The following is a 20,462-nucleotide window of genomic DNA, read 5'->3' as shown; positions in this document are numbered from 1 at the left end:
TGAATAATTCAATTTGCCATCTCAGATAAATGCCTGTGTTCAAAGAAACACTCACATTAAATAATGGTGTCATTTCTTATAAAAGCCTTTGAAAAGGCTGCTCATCTCAAACATGGTTTTCTTTTGTCTTATTGTAAAATAGTCAGCTGTGATCTGTAACAAAATATGCTATTAGAGATATGCTTATTCTACACAATTTATAAGTAAGATGTAAATTTATTTTTTCTTAAAGTAAAATTTCCTTATTTTCCTGGATATTTTATGCAGTGATGATAATGTTATTGAATATCAAGTCTGTATTTGATCATGCGACAAGATGATTGGATCATGCAGTAACTAGTTTAGGCGCATAAATAGTTACTAATATACATTAGGACCCATCATAATAGTGTGCACCGGGGCCAGTTGTAACGACCTTACGCCACTGGTAAACAGGTCAAAGTAGCCTACTAACAGCTCTCTGGTGACTGTCACTTTGGCTGCATGATTTCCAAGGTTTCACCTCCACCACGCTTATCAAGAGGAGGTCAAACAGAGACCTCTCCATGAGTCGTGACACATGCTTCATGTGATTTCACCATGTGGGAGCAGAAAAACAGATGGCAGTTTTCTCAAGAGTTCATACATTACAGAACAACTTTGACTATATTTACTTTGCCACTGCAAGATTGAGGGCTTGTCTTTCTTTTCTCCTTGCTTTCTTCTTTGCTACACCTGTTTTATTGTATGTGGTCCATCTATACATTTCACAGGGGCAGCAGGCCAAGCAAAGCACCCCAGACATCCCTCTCCCCAGCAATGCTCTCCAGCTCCTCCTGGGGGACCCCAAGGCGACCCCACGCCAGATGAGATGTGTAATCCCTCCAGCGTGTTCTGAACCTACCCTGGGACCTCCTACCAGCGGGACGTGTCTGGAACCTCTAATGGGAGACCCCCAGGGGCATCTTAATCAGATGCCCAATTAGGATGCCCCTGGGGGTCTCCTGTTAGAGGTGTTTGTGGTGTTTTAATATTTAATTGAAGCTACATGTCCTGTTGTTATTACTGCACCAGTACATCAAATGGAAATATTTATTGTTGTTTTTTGCATCATTGTACACACTCTTCCCCAAAGTTCAATTTTGGGATCTTGCAAATCTAAAGTAGTTATCTAGAGTTTGAATTGTGCACATAACATGTATTTATAGATGAAGTGGGCTCAGCAGAGTTGAAGAGGCTGACACTATAAATGAGTAACTTGTTTTTTCCCATGTAAATGAGGTGTTTTCTACTTTTAAGTGTCTGCACTTCAGTTGGTTTGTTTGCTGACCATGTAACAGGTATATAAAAAAACACCTTTATTACCATAACCATGAATATTTATCATTGTCAATTTCAGTTTGCTCCACTCAAAGTTTCAGTTTCTGGGCCCCAAAGCTGAAGCTCAGTCTGTCGTCCTGAGTTGCCGTTATTTCTGTAATTTCTGTGAGTCCTTATACCTTTATTAGTACATTTATTTTTGTAAAGCTTTTTAGTTCCCTTCAACCTTTTTCAGTATGAAGGCTTTTTGTATTTATTTTTTCATGTTTATCCACACAATGCCATCTTGACATCTGAGTCAAATGCTTCACAAGGATTCTGATTTGAAATTGAAGCACAGTCAACATCAGTGAACTTCAAGCACCGCACCATGAGAGTATATGCAATCAAATGCACCTTTTGTTTATTTGCATCACACTCAAATACAAACCTTATTCCCTCTTGAGTGTTTTTTTTTTTCAATTCTTGATACTGAAACCAAAAACTGTAATGTTTTCATCCATCTTCATGTTTCAGGCTCAGGTTTCCATGCTCCAGTAACTTATGTGAAGTAGACGTTTGGATTAAATGTCTGCTTATTCAATGACACATAATTTATTGTCTGTTAACAATCCCTCAAATCCAAGTATGGATCACAGTTGCATGGTGAGTCTGTTTCATTCAATACAAACACTGTAGAAATGCATGAAATTTTGGATACTGATGTAAAACTCTAATATCTGAGTTTTAAACAACCTTGCTGACTGAGCTCCCAGTGGTTAAAAATATGAGAAGACATCATCTGCGAGCATAAAATCACTCAAAGGTTGAGATTTTCCAAACAGAAACTGCAACTGATTTTTACTTATGACGCAAAAACATATTTTCCCAAAGGATATTTATTTGAAAAAAGCCTTAATTCACAGACTGGTTTGTTTTAGGACAGTTTAAAATTCAACATGTCTTTGATGAATTTATAATAACCATGAAAAGCCTCCTTTTCTTAAATGAATATGCATGTGTTGTTTCTTCAAACCAAAGCAAACCTTGATTTTCTGTGCATTCCCAGCGGGACTCTAAAGCTTTAAAAAAAATATTTCACTGTTGAATAATGCAGGCAGCAGCAGGAAAGGCCTGTAGGCGCGAGGTAAACAGTGGCCCAATGAAAATGACTGTTGCATTTTGCAGGAAGAAGGAAAGCGAAAATATGCACTGAGGTAATAAAGATTACCAGAAGGGCGATTTCCTGTTTGACGCATTGGCCTTCAAAATAAAATTACAAGTGGCTCACCAACCAGAGTTTCAGGGGCCCTGAAACGTCCAAGTTTACTGTGTGTCAGCTGGATGTGTGGCCTAATTTAACTGAAAATCTGTTTAGGAATATGCACCACGAAAGAGCAATACCTACTGACATGTTACCTGCCTTAAGGTGTGTTTGTCTTTGTTACCCAATCTAGTTTCAAGACCTTTGATACTTCAGCTTTGTGTTTTGTGTTGGTGTGTAAATAGCATACACCAGACTACTGTATAATATGATTAAGTAGTGATAGTTAGTGTTTGTCTGTGTTTAGGACTATATATTTAACTGTATGACATAATAAACAGCATAACATATGAATAGTAGTATGGGATATAATATAGTCTATATATATATATATATATATATATATATATATATATATATAGATAGATAGATAGATAGATAGATTATATAAGTTTAAATCTAGTATAGTATAACATGTATAACACATAATATCAAATACAATATATCCTAGTATAGTAATATATATTTGCACATTACCATACCACTTCCTTGCACTGCCCTCATCCCCACTATAAACTAAAGACTCTCTAGATAGGCTATATGTGTTTACAAGGATTTGTTTATAAGTAATGGTATATATTGTTTGTTTTTACTGTATTTTATTTCATTTTATTCTTTTCTAATTTAATATTTAAATGTCATTTCTGAATAGGCTACATTTGATTGCTCAGCCTTGTGTTGTAGAGTGATAAAAATAAATAATAGTATATAATAGTTAATAGATCAGCGGTTGGTTCCCAACTCGTGGCTCGCAGTCCAAAAGTGGGTCGTGGTTCCATTCTGAAAGGACCGCAAGAGACATGTCAAGTTTGTAAAAAAAAAAACACTTTATTTTTTTAGTACAGTGAATTTCTGGCACAACACTGTTATGTCGAAGTGACTGACGGATAGCTGCTTGACAGAGACAGCAAACCAGCTCAACGACATGGACAAATGCAAGTATGACACTGAATATATTAAACTGTGTGGACCTTGAACAAATGACTAAGGAGAAATCTGGACCCTGTGTCTGGACCAGTTGGAAACCACTGTAATAGATAATAGATATAGTGTAATATAATAGATGTGGCATGCCAGAGGCCCACTGCATAATGCAAGCATCTCTGTGGCTTTTAAATAGCCTCTAAATAGTAAAATATAGTATAGTATAGTAGCCTATAGTATATTAAACTTTTATGTTGTGCTGATTTTGCACATCACTGTACCACTTCCTTTTGTAGACTACTACCCTTTGTATCTATTCATATATTTATGAGTACATGTTTATATGGTTAGTTTGTTGCTGTATTTTACTTCGTTTTATTCAATTCTTATTTTAATATTTGTGTATCTGTTGTGAATGGGATACAACTTAAACTTTATTGTGCAACACATTGTTGTAAAAGGACAAAAAATGAACCTTATAACCCTGTAAAGCATGCAATGAATAATAAATATAGCATAAGATATAATAAAAATGTAACAGACGTAGCACGCCAAAGGCCACTGCATTATGCAGGCATCCCTGTGGCTTTTAAATTGGCATCTAAATAATCTATGAATTTGGCTTCCTGCAGTTTGCTTTGTTCTTTTTATTGGGGTTTTCAAAGTTAAACATGCATTGATAATAGTATAAAAGCAAGAACAGAATTTCTGATAAAGAAAATATTCTACAAATAAAAAAAAATCTAAAGGGTTATACATGTATAGAAAAGACACGAACATGGCAGACAAGTTTGGAAAATGTAGTTTTTACAGATAAAATATATGATTTTATTTTTTTAAAAGAAAGAAGAAGAAAGAAAAAAATATTAAAAAAAGATTTAAAGAGATGGAAAAAAAGGGGGCATAGAAAATCTTTGCTCTTTTTCAACTTTGATCGCGCGACTTTTATTATGAAAACCACAGAGCGGAAGTTGTATGTTGCCTGTCGCCCGTCCAGCAGTAGGAACTTCTCTTCGATCCTACACAACAAGATGGACTGGAATGAGGACGAAAATGTGAGTCGGTTTCGTATTCACTAGCTAACTGCCTCTGTTACCTGTGTTTTCACTCTCTCACCTGGTGGGAAATTACCTGACGTAGTTTGTCCTTACAGTATTATTTCCGGTTGTTAGCATTTACTCGCTCGGTTGCTGTTTAATTTGAGCGTGTCGGTAAGTTGCTGTAAGGCGGAATAACCTGTCTTCACTGAGACACATCGACACAGACGAAGCAACTGTCAATCTGCTAGCTTCAGTGGGCGTAGTTAGCCTGCTGCTAGTTACCTGGGGTTAAACAGAGGCTAACGTTAGCTAGCTAATCTCTCCTCAACCCTCAGATTTAGCTAATTTCCTTCGTGTTAACGCATTAACGTGCACGTTAGGGGAAGTCTGTTTGACTTGTCTGGATGACATGATAATGCGTTGACAGCTAACGGATGTGTTTAACCATTTCTTTGCGTAGTTACCTTTACAGTCTACGCCTGTATTGACGACACTGCAATCCTGTTTTACAGCTAAACTCCAGGCTGTTTTCCTGGTTTGTTAAGTTAGCTGCATGTGTTCATCCAAATCCACATGTGTTTATAATTATTACACCCAGACAGCGGCTTGCCTCTGCCATATGTTAAGTTAGCCATCTGTGCGGATCATGGCAGCAGATTGTCAGGAGCCTGACCGTCAGCATCAACATCAGTCTGACAGAGCATCCCTAAGCAGCCAGGGGCAGCTGTGGTAAAGGAGTAGTTCACCACAGGATACCGTATTTACCCATTAACTCACAGCTATGGCACTGACATTAGCAGACAACCAAACCAAAAATATACCCCAAGTATTCGCATACAAACCTCCTCCAACCATTTCTATCAGCATCTTCAAAACTAATGTAAAATGTGTATCGCACTCTTAGTCAGCTCAGTAGGAGTGGGTGGAATTGATAACAATGTCTCTAACAGTATATTTAATAATCTTGGGACTGCAACCAACAGTTATTTTTATTGTGGACTAATCTGTCAGATCTTTCTTTTTTAATTTATTGTTCCTTTAGTCTCTGAAAAACTGAAAAATGTTCATTACATTATCCCAAAACCCGTGGAAACACCATCAGTATTCAATAAATATTCAAGTTACAGTGATATGAAATAGAATATATGGTATTTTTGTTTGATAATTCACTTAAATTCTTAAGTCAGCCATTGTTTCCGTGCTAAATTTTATATCAAGATCTCTGACTATATAGTAAATGGGCTTGAAATGTCTCTGTCTCTCTCTCTCTCTCTCTCTCTGTCTCTCTTTCTGTCTGATCGTGTCATACGGATTACTGTTAATTTATCATGTTGATCTGTTCTGTACGACATCTATTGCACGTCTGTCCGTCCTGGAAGAGGGATCCCTCCTCAGTTGCTCTTCCTTAGGTTTATATCGTTTTTTTTCCCCGTTGCGAGGGTCCTAAGGACAGAGGGATGTCGTATGCTGTAAAGCCCTGTGAGGCAAATTGTGATTTGTGATATTGGGCTTTATAAATAAAATTATTGATTGATTGATTGATTGATTGAAATAGTTTGTTGATGTAATATCCAGACAAAAATGTCTATTTTTTTCCCAAATTATATACCTTATATATTCACCAAATTATATACCATACCTTACCTAATCAATGACTAATTGACTATTAATTAATAATTCATCGGTGACTATTTTAGTTGTCGACTAATCGGTTTGATGTATTGTCATAGAAAAGTACTATAAAAGTACCCCAAAATACTCTTATTTCAGCTTCTTATGTTCAAATATTGGCAGCTTTACACACTCTCCCATGACGGTGAACTAAAACCCTTTGGTGTGAGTACGAAACAAGACATTAGATGACATATTATTGTGGTTTGGGAGCATCAGACCGACAATTTTCAACATTTTAACACATTTTTCGATGAAATGATTAGTCGACTAATCGAAGAAATAATCAACACATTAGTCGACAATGAAAATAATCATTAGTGGCAGCCCTATACCAAATACATTTACTTCAGCACATTGATGCAAAAATCAAATGTTGCCATTAAGAGTTCTTGTTCAGTTATTCTTAATATTGCCTCTGGTCTAATGCACCCAGAGATAATAAAGTGATAGCTATTGTACCAAGGTAAAAAACAGTTTAGCAAAATCCCTGACGACTGAGAAAAACCTCACAGTATATATTATTGTCATACTGTCTAACACTACAGCTCATGCACAAAAATCTAAATGTTTTGTAGCTGTTTGCTGCAGTTCAAAAATGTTTGCCTTTTACCATGTTATCACTTATTTTAGACAGTGACACCTTACAAATAGAAGATGCAAACTCAACCCAGGAGCAGCTGGGTGACTTCAGTGAGCGGTCGGCTGGCTTTCATCCCGTTAAGGCCGCAGGAGTGTCATTATGTGACTGGCTCTAATCAGCAAAGCTATTGTTCTCTGCCAATTTAAGATCTCCACGTGGACTACTTTCGACCCAATCTGTGTGTTTTCCTTGTACGTGTGTCGCAGGGTCACGGCCACATGCATGACGGCTGTCAACACGGACATGGAGGTCATTCTCACAGCCACGGGCCGAGAGCAGCGCACCCCTTCATGACAGGTTTTCACGGACAGTTCACCAAGAACACAGATCAGGCGATGGACATCAGTCAGCAGCCAAAGAGACGGTCGCACATGGATGACAGCGGCAGCTGGGACATAGTGAAGGCAACCCAGTAAGTAAAGGAACATTAGCTCTGGAAGTGGTGATTGTCAAAGAAGTTAAATAAGCAGTGAATGTTAAATAAGTTTGACTAAACCTTTTTTTTTCCAACCTCTCTGTTCATCTGATAGCTCATGTTTCTTGACCTATTGGATTTCTTTTTAAAGATGTTGCTCTGTTCCTAGATCTATTATCAATAGAAATTATTGCCCAGACTACAATTAAACCCAAGTTGTAATAAAATAGAAATTTCCTTTGTTTAAAATCCAGAAAGGCCTTTTGCTGAGTGTACCATTATATATTGTGCAACCAGATCAACATCTTGATACTTCTCTTTTTCTAAGGTTCCAGATGACCCCGTAAAACCTTTGTAGGATAAAATTATGTGTCCTTAGGCAGGATCAAAAACTGTATTTGGCCTTAAACATTTAGTGTTAAAAATATTACCCTAAACTTAATAAAATATCTAATTTAGATGTAACATATTAAAACTATCTCTTGAATGTTTACCACTGCAGCTACACAGGAAATGATCTACAATAACTCTTAACCTCAGATTTAAACATGACAAAAATGGTAGTTTCTGCTTTCATTTTGTTTTCTGTGTTTATGTCCTTAAAAAATACCCCTCAACAATTTCTGCCCAGGTTTTGTACTAAAATGTATTGGGAAGATATAAAATTCAAGTATATCCAAACTATGGAGCGCACAAGTAACTACACCCTATGTTTCTTTACCATGAATATCTGTCACTGACAAGTGTTCAGTCAATATATTTGCACTGGAGTTGCGCAACAAAACCCAAGGAACGTACAAAGTCTTTCAGAGGTCTGTGTTTAATTATCAGTCAGAGGGCGATGATTCATTTTGTCCAGTTTGAAAGCAGTTTAGAAAGAAAAGAAAGTAAAGGCTGCACAAACCTGTAAGTGTGCTGTAGCTGAGATTATTACACAGCCGTACTCGCAGTTAACTGATCAGTGAGGAGAGCAAAGGTTGCTCTTCTTGTAAGACGGGCAAATGAAAGAAAAGAATTTGCAGAGCTGCTCCTATCTGTCTGTTCATCTCAACGTCTGTCAGAGGAATCCATGCGTATATGTGCTGAGGATGTCTTTTGCATTACACATTACATACAAACCAATATGAGCATACATGAAAATAGTAGCAAAAGTTATGTAATGCAAGACGTGTAACAATTGCAGAAAGGGAAAGAATATAAAAAGTAAAACAGAATAGAAATATTTAAGTAATATATTAGAAGGACACTTGTAGCCTGCAGACCTCTGCTAAGGCCAGTAGTCTTCTATGAAATGCAAATCTGCTAGTGCCTCTGCTATACGTCTGGTTAATATTTTCTTAATATCTCCGGTGGGATTTATTGCAGACAATTAAAATTTGGACGTGAGTTAGAGTATGATTAGCTGTATAATATGCGTGTGTTTTGATTTCTGTAACCACTTCCGTTTAAGAAATAAGTGTTGTAAGAATTGTACTGGTTCTCCCATGAAGCCACTGTCCCGAAGTGCTTCATAAAGACTGCTTCTGTATGAGGTTTGAGCACCTCCATGTGTAGGCTAACACAGAGGATTATGTGATATGGAGTCATTGTATTTCTACAGTTGGTTATGTTTTGTCTCTGTTGAACTTAGCTCTCTTCTTCGTATTTTCCTGTGAAAAGGAAAGGAAGTTAGAACGTCTTCCTAATTTTCTAGTGAAATGGAATATTTTACCAGTGTACTGTTACAAGAGGGATTTAAATCAAATTTGTTGTATTTGATTGGACTGTTAAGCAATGGGCAGGCTTAGAGTTTAGCATGATACAGAGCTACAGTGGCAGCAAACATTTAGCTAGCTACACACATCTGCCTTGTTAAATCACCAGGAAGAAGGGGAAGAGGGGATGAACTAAACTGCCACATTGTTTTGGAACTAAAAAAAAAGTGAATCCAAATACACATCTCTTTTCATGTCTCTCCATATTGCTCTGTTCGGTAGTAGCTACTGCAACCCAAAAGCAGTGAAGTGTGTTTTTATATCACCAGTATGATTCATTTGAGTAGATAAACTTTTGTAAACACCCCTGTGGGCAGAATGAGTCATCCAACATTTTAAACAGTTTACAGAGAGAGAAAAGACATGGGTTTTGATGTAAAAAATACTCTATATTTGGTGTATAACAAGAGATGAATGATCAATTAGGACAGCCAGAGACACAGGATTAAATCTGTGAAAATCCTCGGCCCATGTATCACACTTCCTCTGAGTCTCATTAAAAACTATGCCAGTAGTGTTGCTGACAAACAAACCAGCAAACCAAACAGAAAACATGACCTCCTTGGCGGAGGTAATAAAGCAATTACAGGTACAAGCGAGGTGAGCTGCGAGCTGGGGTCACATGCTGCGGATTTTTTATCACACAACCTGAAGCTGTTATTAAATGAACTTGATTTTGTACTTGAACTCACAGTTGACAGTTTCCTGTCTGTCAAGTGGCTTCTAGTTGGAAATGTGTTGTTATTTCTCCCTTGCTTTAACAGGAGTTTTGTTTATTTTAGTTCTTGCTCTGTATTTTATTTATTTGTTGTAGGTCAGTAATTATTATCAGTGTGCTTATAAAATGTCGTTCTCTGTTTGTTCCTGTCAGGTTTGGTATCCTTGAGCGTTGTAAGGAGCTGGTGGAAGCAGGATATGACGTCAGGCAGCCAGACAAAGAGAACGTCACTCTGCTGCACTGGGCGGCCATCAACAACCGCGCAGAGCTCGTCAAGTAAGACCTTCTGTTATAATGTCTTTCTCACTACAACAGACTTACCAAAGAGACATGAGGAATTTGAATATGAACACTTTTCTGCAGGTTACTCACCATATTTGTCCAAACACAGAGGCTGTCTTATCTGAGTAGTTGCCCTGTGTCACTTGCTTAGATTGAGTGAAATTAGGGAAAAACATTGTACTGTATGATCAGGTAAATGAGATATTATTATTTAGTATCACATGTTGCTGTTTCCAAGTCAAAATTACCCTACTGGAAGATAACATAACATAAATTTAAATTAGAATTGCTTCAGTCACAAAGTAAATGTAAATAGCTTGGTGTTGCTGCTGTCAGTTAAACATCATGTTGAAAACAAACAGCATCAGTCCTTCCTCAGGGGCTTCATATATGTTATTTCTCACTGTCAGAAGAGTCTGAGATGAAGCGCAGCGCTTTGAGCAATAACAAACGACCTCACAGAAAACATCTAGAAAAGAAATAGAGACAACTGAACTAAAAAACAACCAGCTCCAACACGAAATGTTCTGAACTGTTGACACCGATTTATGTTTCAACACTGATTTGCTCTCTGTATCTTCCCCGACAGGTATTATATTTCTAAAGGGTCGATAGTTGACCAGCTTGGAGGCGACCTGAACTCTACTCCTCTTCACTGGGCCATAAGGTGAATGAACGACCACACAGGGATTGATTTGCTGTTGGTCTGCCTGTCTGTTTGAGATTTTATTAAATCCTGGTTTGATTGTTTGTATATCATATATCTGTCAAAGAAATGTAAAGAGGAATATTTTAAAATCAAAAATGATCTTTAATTTCTGCAGCTTTAGGCTGTATCCTGGGGTCTTGTTTATGAGTGAGGGTAAAATAGAGCGTGAGATAGACAGGTTGTTATGTGAGATGTCAGCAGTGATTGGAACGTTGTGGTGAAGAGGGAGCTGAGCCAGAAGGCAAAGCTCTTCATTTATCAGTCCATCTACATTCCGACCTTCACCCATGGTCATGAGCTTTGGGTAGAAACTGAAAGAATGAGACTGCAAGTGCAAACGGCTAAAATTTGCTTCCTCTGTAGAGTGGCTGGGCTCAGCCTTACAGACAAGGTGAGGAGCTCAGTTATCTGGAGGGAGTTCAGAGTAGAGCTGCTGCTCCTTTGTATGAAAAAGGGCAGGTTGCGGTGGTTCAGGCATCTGATCAGGATGTCTCCTGGGTGCCTTCCATCAGAGGTTTTTTGGGTTTTAAACACTACACCAGTATGCTGACCGGTTATATAGACGAAAACACAGATCCAAGGTTTGGCTTTGATCTTCAGATTCAGACATTCCATCTCCAATGGATTCCCAGTTTGCATTTATCAGGCATCACAGGTTACATTTGACAGAAATTGGAGAGACTTTATTCGTAAATAGTAGGTAGTTTTATGACAAAATGTGTAACAACTGTACCAACTGAAATGAAACATAAGACAATTGATGGTTTGTGTCTGACTGGCTGAAGTGCTTTCTGTATGTAACTGATTCAGTTCAGTGCTCCCTCCATAAAGCTGTCTGTGGTTTTTGTCAATGATGAGGCAGGGCCACCTCTCCATGGTGATCCAGCTGATGAGATACGGAGCAGATCCCTCCGTGCCAGACGGAGAAGGTTACCGCTCTCTCCACCTCGCCATCCTTTTTCAGCACATGGCCATCGCAGCTTATCTCATGGCTAAAGGACAGGTCAGACTCCACGCACACACAGACACACACTCTAGATCCTATTACACTGTAACACTCGAATTTGTGTTAACAGTATTCTCTCATTGCATTAGCTGAGGTCGCTTAGAGCAAGTTTATTATTCCTAGTGGGTAATCCTCTCATTTGGCTCTTTGCCTCCAGGAAGTCGATGGACCTGACTGCAACGGACAAACACCACTGATGTTAGCAGCCCAGAAGATTATTGGGTAAGCACCGTAATCCTTTATAAATATACTTTAAACCTCACCATGAATATGTAAATATTATTTAATAGTTACACCGTTTACATTTGCAGTCGGTCTGAATCTAAAAGCAACCAGCACATGTCGTCTGCCCACATGTTTTACATGAAATCACAGTGTATTAACTAACAGAGATGAACAAAAAAGGATACATCTTTTGACTTCTTCTTTGCATTGATAAAAGAATAATGCAGGAATTTTAGATGGTGTTAAAGTCAGAAAAAAAACAATTCAAAATAGAAAAGTTGTGTAAGTTGGCTACATCACAACTGTTTTAATATTAATAAAATAAATTGTTCTTAAGATGTAAAAGCACAGACCACAACTGTTGAACAGTCCAGAGAGCAGTGGTTAAATATCTTATGAATATGAAGTTATTTCACGATCTCTTGACATTAGTATTGAGACAGGTTGTTAAAAACAAAAACCATTTCTTGTTCTTCTGTCTTCTTGTTCTTCTGTCCCAGGCCTGAACCCACAAACTTCTTAATCAAGAATAACGCTTCTGTGAGTGCTGTGGACAAAGTGAACAGGAACACTCCGCTTCACTGCGCCGTGCTGGCAGGAAACGTAGATGCCGCCCACATCCTGCTGGAGGCTGGGGCCAGCGTGGACGCAGAAAACATCAACGTAAGTCTCGCGGTGAAGGTTCCAATCTGCTGTTGCGCTGTGATTAACACATGCTACTAGTCAGAAACTTATTTCTCTCAGCAATAAATGACTAAAGCAAATCTGGCCGTTGAGCAAGCTGTGAAAAAAGATATGCCTGGACTTTTGTGACCATCTGGCATCAACAGTGAATCCATTTGCACTTTGTTGTGAGTGCAGAATGTTGAAGACATAGAAGGATTTTTAGTCTTTTACTTTTATTTGAAATACTTAGTTTATCAGCAGTTGTCACAGATGGGGTGAAAGACAGACTGCATAGAAAGGTAGACTGATAGTCCCCCTCCTTCACTGTGCAGAATGATGCCCAAAGTTTGACACTAGAAAGCTATTTTCACAGTTATCTGCTGAGGCTTCTCTGTGCTCTCCTAAAATCTGAGTGTAAAATTCATCCGAACTAGTTTGTAGCCAAACATAGTTCAGTGTGCAAATTAAATGAGTGTGATGTGAAACTCGAAACCTCGGGTGCACAGAAACTAAAAATGGACATTGCGGTTAAGTAGGAGACATGTTATGTCACTGAATAAGAAGAATACTTCACCTCACAAGTCATCATTTGTATGTCAGTTACTCACCTTTCTCTGTGACAGAGAAAATTCTTGATGAGTCAAAGTCATAGGGGGCTGCATCAAACAACGGCAGCACTACATCAGAACATCTGTTTACAAACTCTCACACAACTTATTTATCCAATCGTATACTCAGTACTTCTCAACCACATGTATGTTAGCTTGGGGGATGAAGTGCTCCTTTGAATTACTTGCAGCGTGAACAGTGTGTGTGTTCAAAAGCGGCACAATTTTAGACACTTTTTTAATCCTTTTATTTAGAATTGAATCAATAATGAAGCATGTGTCTTTGTGGTGTTTTTAATGTTTCCTCTTCAGGGTCACACTCCCATCGACTTGGCCCACCAGGTTCACAGCCCGCTGCTCATCCACATGCTCAACCACGTCAAACAGGACCGGATTCGCTCCAACTCGCGCTGCCTGCGGATCGTCAACAGATACAGGGTACACACATACTGCAGACCACACACATAACATGTTGAATACAAACACAAAAACAAAAAACTCCAGTAAATTGTAGAAAACAGTAACTGTGACCACCCTGTTGTATGTTCCCAGGTCTTTCTGCAGTTTTTGTTCTGCACTGCCATGTTTGGAAGTGTGGGCGCCATAGTGGATATGAACTCAGAGTCCTGGTTGCTCAAAGGGATCCTGCTGGCCTGTGTGATAGGTGTACTCAATCTGGCTTCAAGGTGAGAACACATTTCCACTCAGCTGTTCTCTTGACTGTCCTGAGTTCAGTTTAAATGGAGAATGATGTTTTTTTTAAATTGCTGATGTGCTAAATCTGAATGTTGTACAAATCAGGTGTTTGTCATTTAATAAGGAATGTTTGTGTCTCAACAGGAACTTCCCAAGTCCAGCCTTTCAGACACTCCTACCAGCTACAGCTCTCATGGCTTCAGTGTTCTGGATGCTCGTCACTTGGTGCCTCTGGTTCCTCCCAGATATCCTTTCTTTGAGGGAACCAACATCCTAAAACAGTTTGTGATGTTCCTTACAAATCAGGGTTTGTTTCATTGTAGGGTGGCCGTTCCTCTTGCCTCTAGAGGACGGGTCAGATGGACATTAGCAGGAGCTACAGTGGATTTTACTGGCAAAAAAAGATCAGGGATCCTTCACTATGTCAGTCGATCAGAATCAGAGAGTGAGAACATGTCTCAGAGACCAATTTTTACATTCACAGGAGGCAAAAAACAGACCAAAATGCTATAACGCAGGTTGCATTTTAAGTATGACATGTTACCAGTTTCACCAGATATTAAGCTTGTCCAGACATTTATGAGTTATGGGATGATGAAGTTAACAGGAAACTAAACTGATTGTCTTGTCTGCGTAAGGAAACCCTACCTTTTTGGCTGCGTTTGTTGTCGTTTCCATAAACACATTGAGTAAGCAAGGCTGCACAGACCTTAATCTTTGACCCTCACATGGGCCCAGCGCCACAGTTCAGGTCTTATTCACTCTGAATGCCACTGCTCTGCTCTACTACTACCTCCGCACCTGCAGGACTGACCCAGGCTTCGTCAAGGCAACCGAAGAAGAAAAGAAAATGGTGGGAATGCATTCAAACACCATCATTCGACACTGAATGATGTTATCTTACTTGTTAGCGTTTTACGCACAAGTGAGCAGAGTTTTGTTTTGTTTGTGTCGTCAGAATGTGTTGGTGTTGGCTGAAGCTGGCTGTCTGGACCCCAGAATATTCTGCACTTCCTGCATGGTGAGGCTCTGTACTAAACTTGCACTGATTACAATTTTTTGGGCCAATTTACAGAGTGTTTGGACAGCCGATTCCGATTTCATTTTTTTTCAAACCACTTTACAGCACACAAGATATTGCAATATTTTCTATCTTTCCTTTATTAGAGCATTTTAACCAAGATACAACCAGCTTTCCAATAATCATCTCAAACAAACAAACAAAAACAGTGACACAGGTTAAGAAACATTTTCCTTTTTGCTCAAATATAACTTCAGGTACAGTATCAAAATAAGTAAGTAAAAAAGACATACATAAAGAAAAACATAGATAAATAAAATAATAATTCTTGGTGTATAGCATGTGTGGGTAATTTCTTGAATAGATAAAAAAGTAAATATATCTCCTGTGGAGAATTGACACAGGTCTTCACATCTACAAAATGCAGTGTTACGGACATTCTTATTTTAACAACTAGATTTTAACATTCGGACATGCGCCTTGTCAGTTTCAAGCGGCACAGTGCAGCAGTGAGAGCTCTGCAGTTGAAATTAACACGGTCAGTTAACAACTCTCTCCCTCTCTCTTTTGATGTGTGCGTGAAGGATTAAGGTGAGAAGCCGCCCATGTTTCACTTCCTCACATCGCCCAAGCTGTGAGTTGCACATGTGCGTGTGTGCGCGCTGCTGATGTTAAATAATGTCAATCATGCGGCGCGGCGGGAATTTGTCCAGCGTTTTAAAATTGGCATATTTTAGACTGACCGGACCGTCGCAGGTCATGGCCAATCCTGTGAAAACTGGCTCAATTCCGAGCGCTGCCGAATCGGTGCAAGTTTACTCTGAACACAAAACCGTTTTTCCAGCACTGTTCCATCAACACAGACACTGACAACCTGCTCTGTTTTACATTGCTTTGTTCACAGATAAAGAAACCAATGAGAACAAACCACTGCTTCTACTGTGACGGCTGTGTGGCGAAGCAGGATCACCACTCCATCTGGACCAACGGCTGCATCGGTACAACAGATTGTAGCAAGTGACAAGTGATCGCAGCCGCCAGAAAATACAATAATGTGTTTCTAGTTTGAGAGCATGAACATAAGCAGTCATCAAAATATGTCATTCTAATAACTGAAAAGGTTTAATCTCCATCTGGATCTGCATTAAACATGTAAAAGACATGTTAAACATTCTTCTGAGGATGTGTTTTGTGCAGTTTGACTTAATTGGACGTGATTAGTTACAGTCGTCAACATCTGTTACAGTATTAGCCCGCCTAGAAGTGTGCACTCTTCTGTTGAAGGTGATGTTTCATCTAACACATTTGTTGTCTTCCAGGTGCGAGGAACCATCACTACTTCATCTTGTTTCTGTTCTCCCTCATGCTGATGGGAGCCTGGATGTTCTACGGTTGTCTCACATGTGAGTGACTTCACACACAGTGTAATAACAGTATCGGACACGGTTTCATATTTACATTTGATACACATGCCTGTGCTGTGTGTATTTTTTTCTCCAGACTGGTCGACTCACTGTGTGCTGCATTATGAGGAGCAGGGCCTGTGGGGCGTGGTCTCCGCCCTGGTCGGCTGCTCCCCCTGGCTGCTCAGCGTCTTCCTGCTGACGTTCTATCACACCTGCTGGTCTGGCTTAACTCTGCTGCTGCAGCTCTACCAGGTGAGTGTAGGCTTAGAGGCTGTAAACAACTTCCTGCAGATCTCAGAGATCCTGTGAACAGTGCTCTCCGTGTGAAGAAGAGGAACTTTGGTAGTCTTTTAAATGCCTAAACATCTGCAAATGTAAAATAATATAATATATTTTATATTCTAATTGCATGTAACAACTACTATAGAGATTAACAATAACATAATAATGGTTAATTTATGGTACAGATGGGTCTCAAAAAACGTCCACATTTATTACAATAGGCATTACTGGAAAATTCCCACTGGAAGCGAGACGTGAGCGGCGTATCATTCAGCCCACACTGACCCATAGTCTGTAGATGTCTAAGCCGTCTGTCAGCAGAAGCTACCGTGAGTAGAGCAGACAGTAGCTGACTTACCTGCCTTCACCAAGCTGACCGATGGCAGACATTTGCCTAACCAAATGAGTTTTCATGTTGGCTCCATGGGAAGAAATCAACATTTTTTTTATGTATTCATTATTTGATTTTATTTCATGTCCACTGTGCAAATGGGGGGAATCAGTCTGAAACAGGCGGGCTCACAGACAGACTGGGAGCCTTGATCAATCAATGTAGATATGGTTAATAAGTTCAAACACATATACAGCGGGATATCTGTGTGATTTAAACAGCTGTCTGTGAAGATTATGCTTCACTTAATGTTACAAAAATAGACTTGAGGTGCTTCTAAAAATGCTTTCAGTGTGAATCAACTGTTAAGACACTGTTTCTTGATTGAATGATGGCCACTTTCTTTTCATCCCTTAGATTGTCGCAAGTGACAAGAGAGGCCAAACCTGTTCAGCCAGGGCATTTAATCTCATTCTGTTTTCGTCTAGTGACCTTCTCTGTTCATGTACAAAGAGCGTCTGCTCTGTGCTGGTGATGACTGATGTTTGTCCTTTGTGTCTGAGCAGATTGCCTTCCTGGGACTGACCACAGCTGAGAGGACGAACCTGACGCTTCACCAGAGAAAACTCCGACAATCAGTCTCCCTCAGACAGAATCCATACAAGTAAGTTGATAGTAGTCATCAGTCATTGTTTGTCTTCTTTGCATGTCACAATCTTTTAAAGCAAAGTTACAGTTTCCTCTACACATGTCAGTGCAGCTCTGTGATGCCATGTGCTTTATTTCAGTTGGTAAACAATAATCAATATTTAATGTAGAGGATTAATGTCTTTAGTTAATGGCTGTGTTGTAATTATGACGCAGCGGGAGCTTTATGCTTTGCAGTCAAGGTCTTGTGCAGTAAGAAATGTCTTTTACTACATTAAGCCCTGATTTATTATTAATACCACTGTGTCAAACGTGACATTTAGTCTCTATGGAAGTAAAATCATGACTTAAATCAAATTGAACATGTGTAAGCTGGTGTTTGCAAACCTCTACTGAGAGCTTTGTAAATGTGCAACTACATGTGCAAATGCATGCTAAAAAATGTGACTCGGTGTTCAGACATTTTTCAAATTTAAATCTGCATTAAATCATACGTTTATCTAAAAGAATAATCAGATGCTTAAATAGATTGTTGTGGTTATTAAAGCCCAAAAATGGTGGTGGTTCATTTTGTATAAGCTTGGAAATTATTTGTTGAGAATTGAGCCACATCGAAAGTTGACTTTAGGAAGGAAGAACTCCCACAGGCGTTGATGTATTTGCACAAGTTCTGGTTTGACACGGTCGAGGTTTAATTTTACTTCTCCTGGGCTTGAAATCGATAAAGGTCTAATGGCAGTGGCAAATCTGTACCTGGTCAACATATCCAACGCCACTAAGGTATATCCTGACAGTAAGTACAAGTTATCACTTTACTCTGACTGATGGTCCTCTCCTGACTCATCTCTCTGCAGTCTGGGCGTGGTGAGGAACCTGCTGTCCTTCTTCCAGCTGCGTTGTTGTGGCCTCTTCAAACCGCCCATCATCGACTGGACGCAGCAGTTTCCGCCCGGCCGCGACCAGCACATGTTCGGACACACCGACATGGTCTGACCTCCCCTCCACCCCATGCTCAGGGTCAAGGGTCAGACTTTCAAAGCGGTTCTGGACCAAAAGCACAAAGTGTATTTATTTATTTTTTTAACGATTTGGCTCCTTATAAAGAGAGACCACTATACAAGACGCTGGTAAAACACAAAGCATTGTGTAGATATCATTTGATTCAGTTGCTCTTTGTACAGCCTGCTGCTGCCTTATACTTGACCAATGTAAGTGAAATGAAAATCACAAATAAGTTTATTTGGGTGAGGTTAAACCTTAAAAGGCCTAAATCAGAATTGAAGTTTTGAGATGTTTTATATGAACACATCAAGCCTATTTTTTATCATCTGTTCTGGAGGAAAAAAAAGAATCTTTGTACGTGTACACAGTTGGTTTCATGACTTTTGTAAGAGTTGCATGTGTTTAATGAATGACCACTATAGTACTTCAATAAAGCAATGTTGTGCCTGTCTTTTCAACTGCCTCTGTGTGGACTCACAGACCTCTACATACAGGTGGTGGACAATAGAACAGCGGCACAGTGATGCAGTGGTTAGCATTGTCACCTCACAGCAAGAGGGTTCCCGGTTCAAACCCCAGGGTGGGGGAGCTGCCCTGTGCAGAGCCTGCATGTTCCTCGTGTCAACATGGGCCTTCTCTGGGTACTCCAGCTTCCTCCCACAGTCCAAAGACATGCAGGTTAACTGGTGACTCTAAATTGTCCGTAGGTGTGAATGGTTGTCTGTCTCTATGTGTCAGCTCTGTGATAGTCTGGAGACCTGTCCAGGGTGTACCCTGCCTCTCGCCCAATGTCAGATAGGATAGGTTCCAGCCCCCCCCCACAACCCCTAACAGGATAAGCAGCTACAGAAAATGAGTGATACATAAATGACCAAATTTTTATGCACATTGTTCAACTCAGCTGTCTTATTTTAAGGGTCAGTTTGTAGCGTTAAGGGAGAATATTATTTTGGACTTTATTTGTCACATTATGTGTCACTTTTAACAGGCCTGACCATAACATTTTTGCCTCCATGAACCAATATCTTTATATAACCAATAAGACAAAGGGCTCTGTTTTATATAAAAGTCTATTAATACTACGACTATTGTGATTTTTGCTTCCCTTTCATAAACAAGAAAAACCAAAACACATTCCTTGTTTTTTATTTTTGTCAAACTCAGTTGACACCAAAAGGAGCATACAAAAATTATATAACAGGTCAGCCATTATTTTTTATTATATAGAAGTGGCCTTTATGTGTGGTTTCTGCTATTTGCTGTGTCCTTGAGACAGATTTTGGACATTTAGCCCTGCTTTATTTTGAATCAAATATAGATCTAACATTAACTTCAAATTCAAAAGAGACGTAAATACTCTTTCCAATGAAATATTTCATGAGTTGTAAGAAATATCAGTATTTATATTGTCATAAAAAAGACAGCTGTCCCTTGAGGTTACTATTATTTCCTATCATGCCGTATGATATTTAACTCCATGGAAGGAACTGAAATAACAGGGTGTCTACAGGTCCTTAAAACAGTATTAAATTGTCTTAAATTCAGATTTTGTTTTCTTTACATTGAACTTAAACTCACCCAATTGTTGTCATCTTTCCTTAATGTTCATTTCCATTGCAGGTTTGGTCTTAAATTTCATATAAGGTGATATTAAAAGGTATTAATAAGTCTTAAAGTTTAGAATAAGAAGAAATCAAGGTGTTATTGGCTGTCATTTCCAAATAGCTCATATTTGACTTTAAATGTACAAATAATGAGAAAAACAACACATTATTTTATGTATGTTTAATGCTAATGTGAAAGCTAACATTAG

General features: G+C 39.0%; 1 protein-coding gene across 1 annotated transcript; it reads left to right on the top strand.

Moving 5' to 3' along the window:
* The first annotated feature begins 4,502 nt into the window (after positions 1 to 4,502).
* Positions 4,503 to 19,107, top strand: zdhhc13 (zDHHC palmitoyltransferase 13). The gene is made up of 17 exons (XM_078173782.1): positions 4,503 to 4,581; positions 7,087 to 7,292; positions 9,921 to 10,043; positions 10,639 to 10,716; positions 11,617 to 11,761; positions 11,922 to 11,986; positions 12,490 to 12,652; positions 13,576 to 13,701; positions 13,816 to 13,949; positions 14,104 to 14,206; positions 14,690 to 14,812; positions 14,918 to 14,980; positions 15,885 to 15,978; positions 16,300 to 16,383; positions 16,481 to 16,638; positions 17,566 to 17,663; positions 18,502 to 19,107. Exons 1-17 carry the CDS (start codon positions 4,558 to 4,560, stop codon positions 18,638 to 18,640), a joined length of 1,926 nt encoding a protein of 641 aa, XP_078029908.1. The 5' UTR covers positions 4,503 to 4,557; the 3' UTR covers positions 18,641 to 19,107.
* The last annotated feature ends 1,355 nt before the right edge of the window (positions 19,108 to 20,462 follow it).

This window comes from Epinephelus lanceolatus, chromosome 2, assembly GCF_041903045.1.
Source record: "Epinephelus lanceolatus isolate andai-2023 chromosome 2, ASM4190304v1, whole genome shotgun sequence".
Taxonomy (NCBI): domain Eukaryota; kingdom Metazoa; phylum Chordata; class Actinopteri; order Perciformes; family Serranidae; genus Epinephelus; species Epinephelus lanceolatus.
This window is presented reverse-complemented; position numbering and strand designations above follow the sequence as displayed.

Bases quoted from the DNA above. Each gene is read 5' to 3' on its own strand.
- zdhhc13 (XM_078173782.1), top strand. From the start codon at position 4,558: ATGGACTGGAATGAGGACGAAAAT. The intron at 13,950-14,103 runs GTGAGAACACAT...GTGTCTCAACAG, and splicing joins GTACTCAATCTGGCTTCAAG to GAACTTCCCAAGTCCAGCCT. The intron at 15,979-16,299 runs GTACAACAGATT...GTTGTCTTCCAG, and splicing joins CTGGACCAACGGCTGCATCG to GTGCGAGGAACCATCACTAC.